The sequence below is a fragment of the Nelusetta ayraudi genome, unplaced genomic scaffold, assembly GCF_046127955.1.
Source record: "Nelusetta ayraudi isolate G7.1 ecotype Tasmania unplaced genomic scaffold, CSIRO-AGI_Nayr_v1 ptg000015l, whole genome shotgun sequence".
Taxonomy (NCBI): domain Eukaryota; kingdom Metazoa; phylum Chordata; class Actinopteri; order Tetraodontiformes; family Monacanthidae; genus Nelusetta; species Nelusetta ayraudi.
The window spans coordinates 666006-688386 of NW_027466065.1; the positions used below are offsets into that span (position 1 = coordinate 666006).

The window sequence follows — 22381 nt, forward strand, 5'->3', positions numbered from 1 at the left end:
CTCTCCCTGGCCGCGCTTGAATCATCCCACTTTTCTTTTTTTATTTTCCCCTCCCAAGAGTTAAGAGGTAGCCATGATTAGAACTTGGAGTGGAACGGTGATTTAATTTTTTTGTGAACTGATCCTTCAGGAAAAGTCGGCCGGGTGGCCAGTCGGTTGGCCGTGCCACCCCACACTTACACCCCCCCCCCTCGTCCTGCCGTGACATCAGCGCAGCAAGGCTTTTTTTTTTTTGCTTTTTTCTTTTTCTCGAGCATCAAGTCCTCGAAAAAATTAGCTCCTCCGCCCAGGATTTTTTTGGGAGCAGCTCCGCACTGCTCCGCTCGCTGCAGCTGTCAGTTGGATAGCAGGATAGTTGACACAACGAGTTGGCAACGGCGAGGACGGCGGGGGCCTAGAAACAACCAGATGTGTAACCAGCGAAAGGCGTGGAAACACAAAATGTCTGGAGCGAAAACTCCTTCGCACCGAGCAGCCAAACAAATTAACAGAGACGTTTGCAGCGGGACACTTTGTTTCCGAGCAGGAATTTGGAGATATTTGGGACAGTGTGAGGTGCCGCATTCGGGCGTTCACATGACTCGTCCAGCTAACGAGGGACACTTTGCAAAGAGAAAACAGCTTTGAGGACGATTTATGATCTTTTGCGGAACAACTTTTGGCGCCGAGTCGCATTAATGAGCTCGCAGCTTTGGTCCCGCGCTGCATCTGCTCAGAGAAAATAGAAGCACCTCTGTTCCACCGTGCGATATTTGCATCCTGTATGAAAACATCAGTCAACAGTTTGGGGTGGGTGGGGGGTGGGGGGGGTGACATCTGTCAAGCCTGACGGCAGGAAGCCCGTGCGACCCCTGACACCTGTGGCAGGTGGGCCGATTGGTTTCCTGTTGACTCGCCACTCAGACTTTTGCTCTTTTTTATACGTTATCTTTTAATTTCCATCCATCCATCCATCCATCAATTTCCAATACCCGTTTATTCCTGGGCTCAGGGTCACGGGGGTCTGCTGGAGCCTCTCCCAGCTGTCATAGGGCGAAGGCAGGGTGACACCCTGGACAAGTCACACACGCATACACACCTACGGACAGTTTTGAGTTCCCAATTCACCTCACATGCATGTTTTTGGAGTGTGGGAGGAAGCTGGAGAACCTGGAGAGAACCCATGGAGACACAGGGACAACATGCAAACTCCCCACACTGGAATTGAACCCGTAACTTTCTTTGCTGTGAGGCGGCAGCGCTTCATCTTTTAATTACGCCATGAAAAAAAAAAAAAAAGATAAAAAATGTGTTTTTGTTTTTTTCCGTCTGTTGACTTTGCAGATGATGGCGTGCGCCTGCGCGGCCTCCTTCAGGTTCCCGCGTGCAATGTGTGGCTTTTCCTCCCTGTTTTTTCCCCCAGAAGGGGGAAGCTCTCGTGTTCGCTCTCCGGCTCCGTCCTGTTAGAGGGTCAATTGCAACCAGTTGGCCGCCAGTCTGGTCCAAAGTAAACATTTGGAGAGAGGCGACTGTACAGGCAGGTACCTGGGGGGGCGCTCTGTTAGTTCTCCTCCCACCCTCCCTCCCCCCCCCCCCCCGGCCCTCTCCCCCGCCTCCTCGCGCAGCGGTGGGTCAGACTCCTCTGGAGGCCAGACCTGGTCTCTGCTGCTGCTGCTGCTGCTGCTGCTGCTGCTGCTGCTGCTGGGATGTGATGGTCTCACCTCCTGGGAAGCTGGTTCTTCCCTTGCGGAGGCCCCGGCTGTGTTCTGGCTAGTTTAAAAGGCGGCGGAGGATCACAGGAGCAGACCATCCGCTGCAGGTTTATTTCATACCTACACGCATGAACACAAAAAAGTACATCCCCCTCCCCTCCCACCGGATTGTGTTAGCTGTTCAGGGATATGGTTTTCATTTCAGGGGCCTCGGCGTTCCCTCTAGTTTTAGGTCCAGGTGTTGCTTTGCGTGGCACGAGAAGTGAAGTCTGCGGCAGAATTTGCTGTGAAGTGTCAGACGGCGGCAGCGGTTCAGGTCGGCGGCTCCTTCTTCTCCTCCTCTGCAGCCCCGCGGCCGATTTTTGAGCCTGATGGCGGGCGACTCCTTCAACTGGGGGCCGGGGAGCCGTCTTGCACAGCTCAATTTTGGCCACATTAATCAAACTCACATTTCCTCACATCAGCCGGCGTGCCTATCAGCCGCCGCTCGCACGCCCGCATAATGAGCTCAGGTGGCCGCGCACAGAGGGGCCACTGTGTTTTTCGAGGCTGCCGGGTAAATAAAACAGAAAACTTCTTGTGTTTATGTTAATTCCCATTTCATCGCCGAGGTTGTTTTTTTTTCCTCTTCTTTTTTTTTTTTTTTTTTTTTCTTAAAGAAATCAGAGACTCGGAAAAAATACCAGACTGCCTCCATCAATTTTCGCACCTTTGATATAAAATCAGCCCCCCGGCCGCGTGTCATGTGTTTGCTTTGCGTGCTGCTCTCTGTCACAGCTCCTCGCCGCTCGGCTCGGCGCAACACATCCAAATCGATCATTTCACGGGAAGTTTAAGTCGAAATGGCCCTCTGTGTACGCACCGGCTTATTTCTTTTAAAGGCGGCAGACTTTTTTTTTCCTGGTACCAGTGGATGCGGAGGTGGAGGTGGGGGTCTGGGAGGTGAAAGAGTGCAGTCCAGACGGCGGGACGGGGCTTCGCTGTGCTGAGCTGCCCATCGATGCAGGTGCTTTATTATACGGTTGTACAGAGCCGTTTTACATGGGGACGTATCTGGAAGTTGTTGGGTTTTTTTTCGGTCCTGTAAGAATTTAGACTGCTCCAACATTGACTTATTTTTTTCATGCTTTAGCTCTTCGTGATGTCACAAAGAGCACTAATGCCTCTTTGGTGTTGGTGACCACAACCTCCTTATTTTCTCTCAGCTCAGACCTCCTTGTTTTTCATCTTTAAAATGCGTAAAACAGGAAGTCTGCAGGAGGTTTTAAACATGGCTAAATATCATTTTGAAGAAGAATAACTTTATTTGTATTGCACATTTCCTGGCAAAGACAACTGAATTTCTTTCACAGGCTACATACAAAACTATGACATTTTAAATGAAATACAATATATAGTTATGTACAAAAATACAGTGCAAACAAACAATATAAAAAAATATGTGTTTTTTTAACACGCTGATTTTTTTTTTTGCGGTGCTGATGCAGTAGCTGAGAAGCTACCTGGCTCTCCATGAAGCCAAACGGCGCCGCGTCGCACGCGCTGCGGTCCCGCCAGCTGTCGCCGCGCAGAGGCAGCGATGCTTTCCGTGTGTGCGCGCACGCACGTGTGGTGTGTGTGTTTGCTTTGGGTGGAGGTCCGGCCGGCCCCGCCGGTCAGCGCCGCCGTAAATCAGAGTCTTCCTGATGGACAGGAAGCTGATCTCTCCCCGGTGTACCGTTAACGGCCCAACCTCCCAGATAGCTGCGATCCCGCTGCTCCTCTCATCTCTCCTCAGGCCCCGGCGCACACACACACACACATACACGCACACGCAGGGCCACACATACCTACGACCGCGGCGGGGCCGGCCCCTCTGGAAACCAGAGACAGTAACAGAGACACACACATGGTGAACATAAACCTGCTCGGCCCGGTGTCAAGAGTTCATTGGCCGCATCTGTCATAGCAAAGCCAGTGGCTGAGCGTCCGGCGGCCACTGGCTCGCTCGCTTTAGACGTACACACGCCGGTGTTGGCGGGCGGGCGGAGGTGAGCCGGAGACTCGGATCCCCCTCTCCACCTTTTTTTTTTTTTTGGTCCCACGAGCCCCCACACATTGTAAAGACTCAAAGCCAAGGTGTCATCTGCTGCTCGCATAAGACTGGAGGCGTCCAAGTCCAGATGAAAATACCGTTGCACGACACACAAGGCTTAAATGATCCCTGAAATGTATAACTCATAACTTTTTTTTTCTTTGTTCCTTTTCTTTTCATGAGATTTAACACTGTAAAAAAAAAAAACACAACTTCTATATATATTCCTCGGTTTTCAAATCATGTCTGTTATGTTTGAGGATTTTTTTTTTTTTTTTTTCCAATCGCCTCCCTTTAGTGTTATTGCTCCGCTCGGTGTGTGGCTCCCCTCACCACACACACGCACACACGCACACACGCACACACACACACACACACACACACACACACACACTCTGTCTCCCATTCATAACTCTCCCGTGACAGTTGGCCGTTACTTCAGCTCCTCTGACAAAGAGCGGGATGAAAGCGTCCTTCTCCTTCGGTCCGGCTGGAGGTTTTCCAACCGGGGCCATCCCGACCCTTCAATTATGGGATGACGGAGCTGTTTTTCTTTCCCGCGTAGCAGAATTTCATTAGCCGGGGGGGGGAAGGGGGTCGCATCCACATGTGAAAGAGCTCAGTGAGGCACGGTAGTGTCTTAAAGTTATGCAATCTATTTTTGCATGATGCTGATGGTTAACGTTCAGCATTGTCATCGTCGGAATGTTTTGCAGCATTGCTTCTGTAGCGAGGCCCCGTCACTTTGATGAACTAATGCAGTATTTTAGAAAGATAAATAATTTGGATAAATGTGCAGTCTGTGTTTATTTGACCGTTGTGGTCTGCCAATGCCTGCACATATTTTTTTTATTTTTTTTGCCCCGCTTTCTCATTTCTTTGGCACGAGGGAACCAAAGTAATTCCGCACGTCGGACTTTTAAGCTCTTTGGAAGTTCCCGCCGTTGTTTCAAACGCCTTTTGTCGCCGCTGGATGAGCTCACCGGACGGCGGGCGCTTGTTGACCACAAGCAACTGTAGTCCCCATTTCCTTTGAGCAGCTCCCGTTGGTCCACGTCGGGACTATTTACTCGTTAATCTTTCGGCCGTTGACTTCCTCCTGCAACAAAATCCCCAGCAAGAGAGAAACCAGAGACCTGCAGCCGCCCTCTAATGGCATCGCGAGACAAAGAGAGAAAACGTGGATCAGCTCCATTGACGCTGAATCGGGCAATGTTTGCTCGGCCTCCTCTCAGATCGGCCCTTGGACGCCAGGCCGGTTTTTCCAAAAGTCTATCTGTCATTCAGCGCCAGTGGAGCAGCACCGGGGGTTTGTCTCCTCGGGCGCCTTTGACTGACACGTGATCGCGAGGAAAAAAATCCCGACTTAACCTTCCGAGATTGCGGAGGCGACGCGCTGGATTGTTTTGGATCCACCCCCACAAACTTCAACCCCCTGCCGTGCAGACGAGGGCCACTTTCCGCCTCCTCCTATCTGCACATCTCTTGTTTGTTTTCTCGGGGCCTGCGTCGCCCGCTCCGATTGGCCGAGGGCTCGGCGGTCACAAACGAGCCCGATGGCCTCAATGGCCAAAACCGTTAAGGGCCCCCGGCGGAAAACAATGACCTAGCCTGGATGGGCACCGCGTGTTTATAAGTGGTGAGCGCAACAGAGAATAAAAAAATGTTTAAAGCACAATTATGGCGTCGGACCGCAGCGTAGGTGCAATAATCATAGTTTCGCGGAGGCGACCGCAGGCTTATGTAGCGGCGAACGCGATGGTTGAAAGGGAGAGATGGGCGAGCTGCGCTAGCAAAGTACACTGGGAGGGGCGGAGGGGGGGTTTGGGGTCGGATCACGGGATCCACAGTGTGTTTGCATTGGACGGACCTCCTACCACACCCTTGCTGTGGATTTCTTTTTTTTTTTTTTTTTACATTTTCTTTTCCTCTCCGAGCGCTGGAACGTATTTTTTCGCCGGCGTTTAAGCGGCGACGGCTGAGTGCATTTACACTTCGGTAATGGCTTCCTGCCCCTCTCTCTCTCTCTCCCTCTCTCTCTCCTGGCCGAGGACGAGAGCGCAGCATCCCCCCCTAGACCACTCCCCACCCCATCCCCGACCCCTCCTGCCGCCACAGCCCTGCGGCCCCGCTCGCTCTCCCGCCCTGGGGAGCCTGTCAGCCGGAGGAGGCGGACCACCCGGTCCGGCCATCAGCAGGCCTCCCCCCCCTCCACTGTATCGAGGAAAAAAAAAAAAAAAAAGATCCTATCAGTTGTCAGGAATGTCTGTTTGTTTCCCCTCCCGCCTCGTTTTTTTGGCATTGTTTCCGTTGGCCTACCTGGCAGCCTTCAAAACTGGAATTGTCTTGTGATTGTCTGTTTGGAGACCTTTTTGTGGCGACGGGCGAAATCTCAGCCATCCAATGGCTGGACTTTGCTAGACGTTTATATTCCAGATTTCAGTCAGTCGTTTTTTTTGTTTTGTTTTGTTTTTGTGTATGTTTTCTTTTCCTTTTTTTTTTCCAAGATGAGCCAGCGGTCGTCTGCCCGAATGCTCCAGCCTCGCACTTGAAAGCCACAGTGGGAGAAGCTTTGACCAATGACATATAGACACAGGGTGCTAACAACTAATTAAAGGATTTATTGGCTCACTAAAAGTCCATTATTGCTGTTCTCTCCCAATTATTGGCTCTATTATCAGCTTTTATGGACTCAGGTGAGCTTCCGGAGAGAGGCGCGCTTGTTGTTGGCTCTGGTCAGCGCCGTACCCCCCTCCCCCATATTAAAAACAAAAAAAAACAAAGAAAATAAAACGCCTGGGAGCTGAAAAGCACAGATGTCACGTTTTTTTTTGGGGGGGGGGGCGGGGGAGATGACGCGTCGGCCTGATGGACGATTTGCATTTCATTTTATTATTTTTTTTTCGCTACTTTGACTGGAACATGTTTCCGCAGCTGCTTTTCTTCTCCCGGGGCAAAGAGCCATCTTTTGTGTAGTTTCCCACATGTGCTTTCCATCCCTCCGCCTTCCCTCCCTTCCTCCCTCTCTGCCCTCCCCCTCTCTCTCTCCATATTAATCAATCCGTCTCCCCTCCGTCCACTAGGTGACAGTAACAACACGGCTCTCCCCCGGCAGGGTCCCGGGGATGGGCCGAGGTGTAATCTCTGTTTACACAAGGTGAATTGGCTGAGGACGGGAAGGTTGTAGCCCCGGGTGGGCGTGTCGGCAGCCGCGGCGACGCTGCAGTGATGTGGTGACGCGGTGGTGAAGATAATGACGGTGGTGTCTACAGTGGGAAGTGCACTTACTACGGATTTACTATTCTGTTTCACATCACTCAGCGGCATATAAAGGCTCACCATAATGGGCCCGTCCTTGTGCCCTGCGAAAGCTTGAGGGGGGGAAGGGGGGGGGGGGAAACCGAGGAAGGTTAATTTTCCGGTTTTTCTTTTTGTAGCTGGAAACCAGCAGCAGTTGTGTTTCCTGTCTGACTGCGTCCGACCCAACCGACGGCGACGATTCTTTCCGGCTTGTTCCGCAGTTCTTTTCAACACTCCCGGGGGTTGAAACGTGCCGGCGTGTTGCTGCTGTGACGGCGACTCCGCCGTCACAGTTTCCTGAGAAGTTTCCCTCCAGAGATGGGCGGCTGTTTGTGGACAAAGTGGAATCGAGTGACGGCGACCCAAAGTTCACATTTAATAATGTTGAAACTGGGCTGCGCGGGCCGTATAATTACGGGCCGGTAGTCAAAGCATTAAGGCGCTCAGGCAATCAGGGTGATTACAAACGTTGCAATTACGCTGAAAATTTTCATAAACTCTGGCGGTTGTTTTTTTTTGTTTGTTTTGTTTTTTTTCTTCTTGGGGTTGGATGAGACCTGTGGGCATGTGCGGGGGTTTGAAGCGGCGCAGACAGGTGAGCAGGAGGGGAAGTACACACAAAGACACACATACACACACACACACTGAGGCTGTGGACAAACAGCGGAGCAGCGCTGGCAGCTTCGTTTTCCACTCCCTGTTGGATTTCATTTCTTTATTTACACCCCAGAGAATGTTTTCTGTTATTGTAGCTGAGCTCCGGCTTCACGCCGGACGACTTGTTTTGGATTTGAGGTGGGCAGTTGAAGTCAGTCAAAAAAGGTTGTTGTTTTTTTTTTTTTTCATTTAATGGAAGTAAAAATCTGCATTTTAGAAATAACGCCACTGATAAAAATAAAAAAAAAACTTACAAATATATATGTAACTTTCAATAATATCCAATTATTAAAACAACAATATTCAAGGATTCAATAATATCCAATAATAATAAGTTGCAGCCACACCTTACTTTAGCTCAATATGGTACAAATCCTACTTTTAGTTGTCAGCAAACAACTGCAAGTTGTGCACAAAATGCCAGTCGCTCCTCTCACAGCTAGTTGTTGTAGTTGTTATAGTCTTCCTCTCACTGCTTGTCGGCCGAGTTGCCTCAATTAGTCAAAAGGCACTCGGGCGTGTTTCTCAGGTCAGGCTTCCTCCCTGGAATCGACTAGATTTAGCCAGAGGCGAATGAGGCAAGACTTTTCGCCGACACTGTGGGAAAAATTTTTTTGCGTTGCCTCACCGCAAAAGCTGCCCGAAGACGCCGACCGTCATCACTCAACGTCGCGCTGCTGCCGCGACACGTCGACTGTTTAGCACCCAAACACGGCCCAGAACCGCAGGAGCGGCGCAGCTTCCACAAACGGTGACAGGTGTCTGGCAGGGGTGAGGCGGGGGTCGGCGGGCTATTTGCTTAAAAAGTCATCCATGTGCAACAATGCAACACACACACACACACACACACACACACCAGCAGACATCAGTTACGCCAGATTTTGCATCCATTCTGTCGTCTTTTCTTCTCCGGCCGTCGCCGGCTTCCGCGCTGCAGGCGCGCGCATTTGCATCCGAGTGGTCGCCGTGCAGAAAGGCAATGTGACCGCAGGTGTCAGCAGAGGGGGGGGTGTGGGGAGGGCGGGATGGGGAAGAAAGAGTGGGTTGGGGGGGTGGGGGGGGGGGGTTAGAAACAGTGACAGTAATGGAGGAGAGAGAGAGAGAGAAGAAGGCTCCGGTGCTGACAGCGACGGCACCGCCAGGCACGTACGCTCCGTCACTCTGTCAGCGGCTCATTATTCTGCCCGTCGGGTCCTGACCCGGCGGGTGGCGGCGGCAGCGGCAGCAGCAGCGCATGTACTCACGTACACACCGTCACTCTCCCGTCGGTATGGCAGAGTTCACTTCCAGTCAGTCAGCGGAGGGTGCAACCCAAGAGGAGGCCAGCCAAGCTAAGGACGGAGCTGTTTGATATTACAGGGTGTTGACCGACTGTTGAGCAGAAGAAGACGAAGATGAAGGCACTGGATCAGATAAAGTCAACAAATGTTTCTCACCCTTTTCTTTAGAAGAAGAAGAAGAAGAAAAAGAAGAAGAAGAAGAAGAAGAAGAAAAGATTTCCATTCAACCATGCGAGCAGTTGTATCACAACGATAAATGTGCAAGTTTTAAGCAGGCCTCTGAAAACAGGAAGTGAGATCAGTGATGGGTGCGACTTCGACTCCTGTGTAGATTTCTTCACCGTCGTGTTTGCATTGTCAACTAACGCCGCCGACTCCTTTCCCTTGTCAATATGACACATAACATGGCAGCTCTTTGTCGCTGGCCGCCTGCCTGTTTTCCACATGAATAACATCGATTCCAAAAACAAACACAGTTGCATTCAGCACATACCTTTTGCGAGAGCAGGAAGTGGAGGTATTTTGGTTCTGTTTTGGCCACACCTACTTTACTCGGCTTTAATGCCATCAGTTTGCCTTCAAAACCAGCGTGGCTCTGCAGCCATATGTGCCTCAGCGCTCGGCCGCTGCCGACACTGAACTTTATTGGGCCTTTATTTCCCCGAGACTGCGGGTTGCCCTCCACCTCCCCTGGTTGGTCTCATCCGTCCTTTTACCATCCAACCGTCGACGTGTGTTGATATGTGCAAGAAACCTATAAAACGGCTGCCCGTCGGACAGGTTCCGGCTGTCAGTCGCCGAAGACGGACGTGCGACGGGGCTCCGCCAGTGTTTGGAGGAGTGGCGCTGGAGGCCGCAGGCGGAAAAACCACGTTTTTTGCAATCGAATGAAACTCTCCTCTCCTTTCTCTCTTTCGCAGACGACGAGGACAAATACGCTCCACTCGGCCGGGGAGTTTAGTTTACGTTTTTTTTTTTTGTTTTTTTTTCTGTTTTCGTTTTGTTCCACGTTCCGCGTGCAAGCGTGGAGCAGTCAATAGGCTGCAGCGGCGGATGAATAGCGTGAACTTAAGGCGCAATAAAGGGTTGAAATAACAAGCGCCAGGACGGGGGCCAGGCGCTTGCAGAGCCTTTCAGTGTCTCGATGCTTTATAGCCTCGGAAAAGACATGACAAAACAAACAAGAGTATCATTACAATGTTGTTGCAGCGTTCCTCATATTTTTTAAATCCTCTCTCTTGACCTGTCCTGTCTTGTTTTTGTCTGATTGTTTTTATATGATTTGATATTTACACAACGTAGTCTTATCATTTTCAACAGATTATTTAATTTTTGTCCTCTTTCTTTCTTTTATCAATCTGGAGTCGAATCAGAGTTTCTGTATCAGAAACCGTTCACACAGGTGGACGTCACACTGGCTTTGTTAGCAATGCCGCCAGAGAGCTACTGCAGCAGCAGCAGCAGCAGCAGCGGCGGCTCTCCGGGTTTGTTTAGCATTCCACACTGGATGTGTTTTGAAAAGTGTTAATGGAGGACATGGAGGCGTGAGGTATCGCCTTGCAAGTTCAGTCAGGAGCCAAGCCGGCCTGTCATTTGACACTCCTGTTGTGTAAAGGTTTCATCCTAGAGGGGGAGAGAGAGAGAGAGATGAGTCCTGATTTTAGCCTTTTTTTCCCACAGTGAAACACGAAAGGTCGCCTTCAGAGACAGAGCAAGAGATATTGCGCCATTATCACGCACCGGGATCATTCATTCAGATATAAATCAGCTGATGTTTAAGTTGTACGGATTGAGGGTCAAAGGTCGGCAGCATGTATTTTAGCGTGACCTTATGTGACCTTATGTAAATTAAGTACACTTTAATTTTTGTGCGGAGTTTCGCAGAATTCACTCTCATCACTCTTGGTAAATGGCAAACTATCCCTTTGTGATGTCATAAAGGGTTTTTGCCACCTCTACTAGGTTGAGTGAGTGCGCCCCCTTGCCAGGAGTTGGCTCCACCCTCCAGGACCACCTTGTTTATCTTTCATACCAACTTAGAGTTTTGAATTGAATTACTAAGTTTTTCTTTATATATATATATAAAAAAAATCGCTCCCTGGCGCACTATTGTTTTTCTTTCTCACTTTTTTTTTTTTTTTTTTTTGCGTGGGAGCAGAAGCTCGTGCATTCTGCCCCCTCCCCCTCCGGCTAAAAACAACGCAGATAATCATCTGCGTGAAGTACAGTGCTGTTTAGATCAGATAAGTCACCCAATGACCTGGAATGTCCTGCCGATGGTGGTGGTGGAGGCTGCTTTTCCTGCACTGGAGACCTGCAGTCGATCCCTGAGATGAGCTGCTGCTGCTGCTGCTGCTGTTCCACCGCCGCTCTCTCTCTCTTGCCTCTTACCAAATCCAAATTCCACAGCTGCTGCACATGATGTCAGGGTTGTGTAAGCAGGCATCAGCACCAAGTTATACCAGAATCTCTTTTTTATTTTCCTTTCTTTTATTTTTTATTTGTTCATTTATTTATTTATTAGCTTCGGCTGCAGGCGGCTGAGGCTCTGGGTCTCCAGATGTCCCTCCTCGCCGCCGCCAGACGAGCTGCGTGTCTGCGAGGCTCCCACTGACAAGCGCTGTCACCGCCATTGTGGTTCAAACACAAAAGAGGCCTCCGATAATGGAATCCGCCAACATGTCCCCCGCCGATGCGTCGCGGAGGCCTCGGTCGTCGGCCAGATGGCCGCGAAACTGGGACGAGACGCATCTCCCGACATCTCCTCCCTTGTTTTTCCCTCCGCCGACTGAGGGGCGTGAACACGCAACACCCGAGAGAGTGTGTGGGTTCGCTTCGGCTGCACCCTGTGATTAAACAGTAGTGCGTGAGAGCCGTTTGCACGCCGGTTGCAGCCGAGGGGAGAAGCGAACCCTTGGAAGAAGCTTTCCTCCTCGATCGCCGTTGGGCGCCTGCTCGCTTGGCAAAGCAGCGTCCACGAGTGCCGCGCACCGTCTGGCTGAATCACTGGCGGATCTGTCAGCAGCTGTGTGCGGAGCAACGCCCTCCTCTTTGGCTGTTTTCCTGCAATTTGATTGACAAGAAGGACAACAAGTTTTTGTTCCTTCGCGATTCTTGACATTTGCCTGAACTTTGACTGCCGCCGCCGTTTTTCAGCCTTCCTGTGAAAGTCCACACAATGCGCGCGGCTGTAAAGTGACGTCGGGACGCGAGCGACACTCCCCGTCGGGGATGTGATGTTGGCCAACACATCGTAAAACCTGTTAGCGATTGCAGGAGTGACGTTTTTATTATTGACTAATTCTCAGACATCGACATGTTTTTTTTTTCTTTTGGCGGCTTTATGTACAAGGTTTTATGTTGAATATTTATTGTGCGGCAAACCTTGTGGTTGGCAGTGACAATAGAAATCATTTTAATAAAAAAGAAAAAAAAATTGTAAATGTTTTTTTACGCGGCAAGTCAAACGGCACACGGCAGCCGAGTCGGGTCGAGTTCTGGTCGCAGCCTCTGGTCCTCAATCTGCGTGCAGCCGCGCACGGCGAGCGGCGTGAGACAGATAAGCTAAGATAAACACTTTTTTTTTTTTTTTTTTTTTGCATACGCACTTGTCATCGAGTGATTCTCGGCTTGCAACCGCCGTGGCGGCCCAATGCGGCCGTCGTCGCTAACAGTCGTTAGCCCCTCGGCGTCCACACGCGCACACGCGCACACGGATCCGCACAGGCGTCAGAAATGGGGTCCACACACTGAACTAATCACTGTATCTGAGAGGCACAGTGGGGCAGGTCAGCTAATTAGTAAAGAGTGTTAACTACTGTTTGCCGTCTAAGTTAATGAAGCATTCGCTAACCTGTATCCTTTTAAAGTTCCTCTGAGCTTGGGTTTTTTTTTTTTTTTTTACGACGAGGCCCAAGAAAATCTTGCGCGGATCATTTTTGAGTCGCCACATGTGGGCAGCAGCTCGGGGCCTCCGGCAGGAACCGGCGGCGGCAGTGGCGGCGGCACACTCGGGTTTTTGGCCAGCGGAAATTATTGTTATTGTAGCAGGAATTGCCGTGTGCCTTGCTAGGATTTCAAGTTGGAAATAATAGTATTAGATTTTGCGAATTTTACAGTGTACGGATTTCGGTCGTGTCTGTTATTGTGTTAAGTGTGTGTTGCGCTGGTAGGCTGACCTTGACATGACGGTGAATAATGTAGCAGTACTCTGGCACATGTGTACAAAGAAAATTGACTTTGGATTAGTCCTGGCTGGATTAATTGCGATTATTTTTTCTCCAGAACTCCAGGTTACTGGACTGAACTCAAGGTTAAAAAACAAAAAGTCTGTTTTGGCCGCGCTGTTTCTTTAACCTTTTTGTGGCACTCATTCCAAGGATTTTTTTTTTATGCCGTAGCCTGCAGCCTGACACTAGGGGGCGATCGCGTCTATCAGCATTATCTTTTCGGAAGTTCGAAGTTGTCCACCTGCGTTTATAATAATTCGTCCTGGCTGAGGATTTTAAATGCTGTCATTTACTTCGGCTTCACTTGGCCTCCTCAGATTTCAGCGTCCAGTCAGCCTCTCAGCGCCGGGTCACTTCCCAGCATGCCCTTCGTTCGTTTGCGCAGGCCGATCGAGCGGGTTTCGCTATCATGTAATCTGATTAGCCGCTGAGAGGTTCTGAAGTGTCTCAACCTTCGTTAACAAGGCGAACGGAGAAGCGGCGTGGCGGTGGCGACGGGGGGGGGGTTTTGGCAGGGGGCGTGGCCTCGGCCATTTCCGGTCCCGGCGCGCCGCGCACTTTCAGATTCGACCGCGGACAAACTAGATTGGCCTGCGGTATTTCGCTTGATAATTACTTCCCTGGAAAACTCCCAGTAGACACATTCTTTTATTGACAATATGTTTAATTGAGCAAATTAGAGAGAGTCCATGTACAGCAGCAGCAGCTGTGTACACACGCAGTGGAATCTGAGGGGAGGGAGGGGGAGAGTGGGGGGGGGGGGGGGGTCATCAGAACAGCCGCGAACTGTGAGTTTAGCGAAGGAGGAGAATGAAAAAAAAAAAAAAAACTTAAATGAGTCAGATGGCCCCTCGGCTGGAGCCGTGACAGATGCACAAACTCGGGCCTGTGTGGATGTGTGTGGAACCCCGGAGGTAGGAAGGTAAGGAAGGAAGGAAGGAAGCTCGCACATTAGCCCTCTGTTTACAGCCTCCTGCTTAAGCCGACGCTCTGTCGGACCTTCCATGTGCTTAGAAGGGAAACGGAAACAAGGTGGTCTCGGAGGGCAGAGCCACAGTACCCGGGGAGGAGAGGGGCGGGGGGGTCACAAAGGCATCGCTGCCCATTGTGACATCACATAGGGCCCACTCGCACTTATGAAAACAGGATCGAGCGGAAGAAGTCGGGGACGCGACGTTTCTCCTGACCCGTGAGCGTTTCAGAACGGAGGAGCCTTCAAAAGGGCCTTTCGTGCCGCGTCCTCGTTGTGATTCGAAGAGAAGAAGCTCCTAGGAATCCCAGCCGGAACCTGTTTATCAGACCAGGTCGGGCTGAACCGTCACACCTGACGGACAAGACACGGGCTTGTTTGTGGCGGCGTGGTGGCTGCGAGCCCTTCTGGCGCGTCGCTTTGCTTTGACAGCCTTAGAGCAACACGCCATTGTGCTCCGCGTGAATAAAAAATAGGGCCGTCAGGTTCAGTGACTCGGGATTCTTTCCACCGCCGCGTTTGCCAACGACGGTTCTCGTTGTCTGTTCAGTGATTCATCCTCGTCTTTGTTTGTGTTTTGTTTTTTCAGGTCTGGTGGAGATCTGTCTGATGCACCCCCTGGATGTCGTGAAAACAAGGTAACGCTCCCTCCGCACGTGACCTCGCCTGATATGACGCGCCGTGTTTCTGTGGTCGGGTCGGGATCGGGCCCCGGGTTTCCCGACCGGCCAAGAAACATTTTTTTGCGGGAAAATGACACGCGTCATTTAGCCGCTGGCTCGGCACGCGGAGCCGACGTCGGATGATTTCTTATTGTGTCGCAAATTACAGGGGGTTAAAAAACAAAAACGTGGAGGTTATGTCTCAATTACGGGAAAGAAGTTTTGGGTACGACTGCTGGTTTCATGTGAGCGGCAGAGAGAGAGGGAGAGACAAAGGCATGCCAGACCAATCGGAATGCGTCGGCTTTCGATCGTAACGAGCTTGTTTGTCCCGCTACCGTGTCGCGTGTTCCTCGGCCCTCGCTTCGGGAAAGCTCTCAGATGACGGCAGCGCCGCCGCCAGACCGCGGAGGTCGCGGGCGGCGGTCAAAGTGTCATGCCGCTGGATAGTTGATGATTTATAGCACCCACCTTGAAACTCTGCGGGTTCATTCCAGGTGTCTTGGCTCGGGCTCGCTGTTCCATTATGGGAGATAAACAAATACATGTAAATTTCCGATCTTGACTTGTTGTTGGGTCTCAGGGTTGATGTACAAACGAATGCTCGGGCTTTGGGTTGTGACGAACTTGCTTGTTGCGCTAGCCGCCTCGTCCTGTTGTCGTGCTCCGAGCTAGCGATGGCGGCGGCGGCGGCGTTGAGCCCCGATCAGGAGTCCGACACCACAGTCTCTCAGCCGCGGGCCGTAAACAGGTCGTGGACCGCTACTAAAGCTTTATAGTCCTTCACGGGCCCAGCCGAGACCTCTGGCTTCACCCTCGGCCCCCCCTCCATCCCCCGCCGGCCCTTCTGCTCGTCAGTAAATTCTACGGCTTCTGCTGTCATTTACGGCGGCGCTTTCTCTGGAAATAAATTGCTCACTTCTTAGTTTACTGAGGAGGGGAGGGGAGGGGAGGAGGTGGGGGGGTGGGAAAGGGCCCAGATGAAGGCAGCGCCACCAGCAGAACAACGCGGAGGAACAGCCGGGGATGAAAGCGTCGTACCGGTCGATATTTGATCCCCCGAGAGCGTGAAAAAAAAAAAAAAAAAGTGTGATTTATAGTCGGGCGGTTGAAACTCTGCGGGTTTATTACAGGTAAGTCCGGAGCTGCTCGCTGTCCATCCTCGCGCCGGGGTCGGGGTTCAAAAGTGCACACGCTCTTTTCTTTGTAGCGCTCGCCAAGCGCTGAAAGAGAGCGACAGCTTGATGTGTTTGTTTGTCTCCGCTCGTGTCCGCCGGAGGCTTTCAGTCTCCACCAATCAGGGGAGAGTTCATACCAGGAGGCATCCAGGCAGCGAGGATGGTTTGGCTGCAAATGACGCTGCAAATGACGACCGCAAGTGAAAAATATCCAAACCTTTATCGTTTTGCTGTTGCAAATTTAAACGCAAAGATTTCTGTTTTTCGTTATAAACACAATTGATGTTTTAATCAGATTAACAGCATGCAGAACCTTTTTTTTTTTTAGCATTTACTTGAACTGTATGCCAAAGTAAAATCATAGTATTTGTTACTTTCCCCCACCTGAGATGTTTGCTACACAGCTCCTAGCGCAGGAAGAGCGACAGGGAAATATTGATGTTTTTGAGACTTTTCTTCTTTTTTTTTCTGGTTTCCTTCCTTTTTTTTTTTCTTTTTTTTTTTAATTGTGGTACGAAACTGGAAACCGTCTCACGCGTGGATGTGAACGGATGTCGATCTGCCGGCGTCGGCGCATGTATTCATAAACGCTGCATCCGCGGCCGCTAATTGGGAAGCGGAGGGAGCTGAAATCTATTAGCGGCAAAAAAAAAAAAACCTTGAAGCCTTTGGCCCAGGCAGGCATGGCTCTGATTAGCCACCGGCTCCTGCTTTTAATGTCCACCGGGCCAAATTGAACGGCAACTGGAGTAAATTTACTTTTTTCCACCAAGTTGGAATCAAAGGGAATTTTTTTTTTCACCCCCGCCCCCCCCCCCACCTAACCACCCCCCACCCCCCACCCCACCATCGCCTCCTCCCTCCCCCTCCTCGTCCTTTCTTTCTTGCACAAGGTAAACGTTACCTGCCCGGGGAGTCGGTGTTTACCTCAAACCAGCAGTTTGTCTTTGGCCTCTCGCTGCGAGGACGGCGGCTGCTTGGAGGCTGATTTGGAATCAGAAGCAGCAGCGGCGGCAGCAGCACCAGTGATTTAGACAAGGAGCGTCTGGCAGCTTTTGTTAAACCAACACCGATTCGTCCCGCGAGTCGACGTCTCGGGCAGATGAATGAACAGCTTTTTAGCAGAGATCCGCAAGAAGGGGGAAAAAAAATTGATGGAACGAAACTTCCAGCGTCATTCGGTGGTGTTGAGCTTGGACGCGGCGCAGAATTATTATCGCAGGATATTATTTAGAAGTACTAATGGCTTACACATTTTTATTTTTCTATTTTTTTGCTCGTGTTTAAGGCCAGCGTTTGCGCGCGGATGGGAGTCTTAAAAGTGAGAGTTTTGTCAGATGTGCCTTTGTTGTTGCACTCTGGCTCCCCGCGGCGCTGCTCACTATCCAGTCAAGCCGTGACCCCCAGCCACTCACCTCTGCTAACAAGTACATCTATCTTACATCTGAGGGACTCCCGCGGAGTCCACCTTCCATCAGTGTGACTTACAGCCGCTTTCATCGCTGTTAAAGAGCGCCGGCCGCGCACCGAAACCTACGCCGGCCCGCTCTCAGATAAGCACATATGCGTTAAATAAGCCCAGTTGTCCTTTTGAAGAGCTGCTTTACGGGTAAAGTGACTCCGAGCGGCATTGATTTGCCTTTTCTTAATCTGCCAAGGTGCCGGTGGCGCGGCTGCAGCGGATGCCATAATGAGGATGACGATAGCCGGCCCGTCGGAGTATAAAAAAAGGTCCCCGCGGGAAGATGACGTTCTTGTCTCGCTGAGACCGAAGTTTAACGCCGAAACGACGTTAATGCGGCAGCGTTGCTCGTTAACACACGCAACCGAAAGTGAATCCGGCGGCGGCGGCGGCGGAAAGGAAAGAAGAGAAAACGGGGAGGGGAAGAAGAAAGAAAAAAAAAAAGTCCCGCGACGTCGCGGAGCCTCTCGGGATAATAATCAGGCCCGGAAATGTAAATGTAGCATACTTCACACAAAGTAAACTGTTAATTAGCCCTGACCCTGACTCCCTCACCTGCGAGTGTCGGGTGGGGTTGAAGGGGTGGGGGGGTGCGGGAGGGTCGGCCGGGACAGACACTGGGACCGGAGTTACAGCTTTTCATTAACCTGGAAACCACCTAGTTACATGGTTCATGGGCTGGTCTCAGCTCACTTGGAGGTAACAAAGGGTGTCAGGCGGCACTTTCGGCGGGGGGGCTGTGCGCTCGCGGCGCCCCATCTGACTCTGATCAGCCCTCTCCCTCTCATTAGGGAGCCGGACTCAGCCTGCGTTCCCCTTCATGTCCGGATCCTGTTTCATGGAGCTCCGCCCCCCACCCCACCCCCCGTCTCCCCCCTTTCACTCCCCCCTCCCCTCTGTACAAACACGGCGGCTCTGAGGGACGGCGCTCACTTCCTGGGCTCGAGAGAGCGTGGCCACGCCCTCCCTCGCCCCCCCATTGGCCAGCCCTCCTCCTGTCATCGGGGAGACTTCCTGCCCCCCACACTCCCCACCCCCACCTCCTCTCAACCCCATCTCTGATGTGTTTGCCGTAATGAGCCCCAAAGATGGATTTTGTGCAATAACTCTGGGCCGAGGCCCCGCCCCCTCCGCCCCCTGTTTTGATCCCGTCTTTCAACCGTGCACGTCACCTTTCACCGCTCTTTCTTTTTTTTTTTTCAAACCGCTCTCAACCCCTTTTTCCCGTCGTACCTCACAGTATTTTTTTCCCCCTCGGAGCCGCGTTCGCCCTCGATCGTCGGCGGCCGTAGCTTCTCAGCGGCGCTGCGGCGCGAGCCGGCTGTTGAAACAGCCGTCGCTCTCGTTGTCATTACAAGCCTTATTATATAACGATATAATCAAGAGCACGCTGGCGTTCAACCCTCCGCCGTCCCCTCTAAATCTGCCGCTCGTTGAGCGATTATGTAACGTCGACCTCGGCATCCCTGCCGCACGTGTGGGAATTGAATTGAGTTATTTCGCGTCGCGTAGTCCGCCGTGTTGTGTTGTGTTGTGCGCCGTGCTCGCCAGAGCCATGGCGAAGCACCGCGTCTGCCTGCCAGTAGCCTGTTGTCGAGCCTGATTGGAAAAACGTGCTTTTCGCCGCTTGCTTGTGCACGGTACACATTACAAGGGGGGGGGGGGTCGGGCGGGCTTGGAGGTGATCTCTGATGAGCGCATTTACAGTGTGACGGCGCTGGCAACAGCCCAGCACTGCCAGCGCCGCTCGCCCTCTGGCTGCTCGGTGAACCCCGGTGCACCCAGGGAGGAATCCCCCGACACAACCCCCGAACAGCAGGGCACAAAGTCGCAGCCGTGCCGACGACTGATCCCTGCTTGTAAAGGAGCAGGCGGGTCAGCGGTCGTCAAGCCGGCTCCTGATCCCCGTGGCCCTCTGGGACTGTAGGGCAGGACTTTACTCGCGGTGTAAAAATAGGTGCGCTTCCATTACAGTTTTTCGCAAAATAAACGCAACATTTCTAATATTTCGACAGAGTGCAATTGGGATTGGCAGGTGTTTCCATTGAATGGTGCAAAGCAGATACGCCGCAACTCTCGTAAAATCTCATCCCGCGAGATTTACAAGAATTACGCTTGCTTTTGTTTGTTTGCGTTTGTTTGCTGTCAAGAATAGTTGTTATATTTTTCTCTTTGATTGCTTGTAAAAAATATTCCGTCTCCTCCTCCGTCCAACCCCTGTTGTTTCCATGACACTTTTGCGGTATACCTCTATATCAAAAACCACCTCTTGAGAGTGTAAAAACCTTTTAGCGATATTTGAGAGTTTTTTTTTTTTCGAAGTTTAGGTGTCTCCATTAGGAGTTTTTCATTGCGATATTCAGTTTTTGTGCAATTCTAGGGGTAATGGAAACGCAGCTAATGGCGGCTCTTGACGTTAAGCTCCGTTAGCTTGTCTGTTTGCTGCTGAAGACGGCCCATGTTATCAGGCACTAAAACATTTTTGCTGAATCCGTCCGTCCGGCTCCATAACTCTGCGTGTTCCTTTTGCTGTCTGAACAACAGAGCCTTCGTGGAAGCACGCATCTGTGGTATTTGACTGGCACCCAAGTGAGGAGAAGAACTCCCTGTTCTGTGCTGGTATGTGTCCAGCTCATTTACAACCCTTGAGCGGTGTCCTCTTTCAAAGGTCTGCGACACTGGCAGAGTCTGCAACAAATCCAACCCTGTGACATTTTTTTTTATTTGTTTCAAATGCAGCCTTTTAGCTTCATATTCACATGGGACCCAGGCACTCGAGGGCCTTCGTCACCGATGAATTGTTCAGTCAGCGTGCATTTCGAGCACATTGCGTTGTAGTTTCTGGGTGACAGCCTAACGGTAATGGTTCCTATTAAAAAAAATAAAAAAAAAAAAAAAAAGAATGAAAGAGAAAGAAAGAAAGATGAAATGGCCTCGTGTTTGAAGTTAAATGGCTCTATTCATTAGCAGCAGCATCTCAGTCCACAGAGTTTGGCCGAGGTTACTCCAGTTTAAATACTTAAAACAAATAAAATTATATTTTTTTCCTCTGCATTTCCCAACCGCTTACTGTAAATACCAGCAAGACTGATTATTTCGCCACACATTGCCTGGACTGCAGTGTATCAGTGGGGGGGTCGGGCGGGGTTGGAGGTGATCTCTGATGAGCGCATTTACAGTGTGACGGCGCTGGCAACAGCCCAGTAGCAGCACTGCCAGCACCGCTCGCCCTCCGGCTGCTCGGTGAACCCCGGTGCACCCAGGGAGGAATCCCCCGACACAACCCCCGAACAGCAGGGCACAAAGTCGCAGCCGTGCCGACGGCTGATCCCTGCTTGTAAAGGAGCAGGCGGGTCAGCGGTCGTCAAGCCGGCTCCTGATCCCCGTGGCCCTCTGGGACTGTAGGGCAGGACTTTACTCGCGGTGTAAATCCAAACTCATGCGGGGAGCGTGCGGGGGGAAAATAAAAAAAAAAACGAAGTCTGTGGTCCAAAATGTTTGGAGAACTCGTAGAGAAGTACTTGCAAAACTCAGGTGCAGTATTTGCCTCGTCAGATGTATGTATGTATGTATATCTATGTATGTGTATATCGTTAGCCTCATAGCATAGTCGCCTAAGTCATATTTGGACGTTTTCGGAAAAACAAGAAAAAACACATTTTTTAGCAAGCACATTGGTTGGCTTTTTTTCAGATATCACAATTTGGCCAAAAAAATTACCTAGCTAGGTATGCTATTAGGCTAACAGTATATATATATATATATATGTGTGTATATATGTGTGTGTATATATATATATATATATATACACATATATATGTGTGTATATATATATGTGTGTGTGTGTATATATATGAGTGTGTATGTGTATATATATATATGTATATATATATATATATATTTATATATATATATATGTATATATATATATATATATATATATATATATATATATATATGTATGTATATGTATATATATATGTATGTATATGTATATATATATGTATGTATATGTATATATATATATGTATGTATATGTATATATATATATATGTATGTATATGTATATATATATATATGTATGTATATGTATATGTATATATATATATATGTATGTATATGTATATATATATATATGTATGTATATGTATATATATATATATATATGTATGTATATGTATATATATATATATATATGTATGTATATGTATATATATATATATATATGTATGTATATGTATATATATATATATATGTATGTATATGTATATATATATATATATGTATGTATGTATATATGTATATATATATATACATATATATACATATGTATGTATATATGTATATATATACATATATATGTACATATATACCTGTACATATATACATATGTACAAATAAAAATCTAAGCGATTTTGCCCAAGATGCACAGATGAAGCACAGGCCCAACTGTCCCCAAAAATATTTAGATTTTTAAACCATTCTGCATCTTGCGTTTCAAACTTGTAATTTGTGTTTTTGTTAACTGTAACCATGTGTGGCTTCACCCGACCTTTTCCAAAGCCGCAGCCTTTTTCTAGCCCGGTTTGTGGCATATTCAGCGTGTGCAGGTATTGAAAAAACAAAAACATAAGAAAAAAATATATACTTCCTTTATTTTGTGCTCATTTAGGCTTCATATTTCATATAAGTGCTCATTTAGGCTTGTTTGAAAGCAGTCTGTAATTCTTAAATGGTTTTCATTTCAACAGGGTTGAATATGTATGAGTTTTGAGAAACCTCTATAGATGTCCAAAAAAAACAGCATTTTTAGCCCTCTGTTTACTGCCTCCTGCAGAACTGATCACCTTCAGCTTCCTGCTGAAACCGACGCTTTGT

The 22381-nt window shown here is 49.7% G+C and overlaps 1 protein-coding gene across 3 annotated transcripts in view; it reads left to right on the forward strand.

The window, feature by feature from the left end:
* The window catches only part of slc25a21 (solute carrier family 25 member 21), an 81320-nt gene that overhangs the window by 36113 nt on the left and 22826 nt on the right, over positions 1-22381 (forward strand). For all 3 annotated transcript variants that reach the window (XM_076023186.1, XM_076023185.1, XM_076023187.1), the window contains one exon: positions 14791-14839. In XM_076023186.1, the coding sequence (XP_075879301.1) occupies positions 14791-14839 (49 nt within the window). The remainder of the gene's footprint in view (positions 1-14790; positions 14840-22381) is intronic.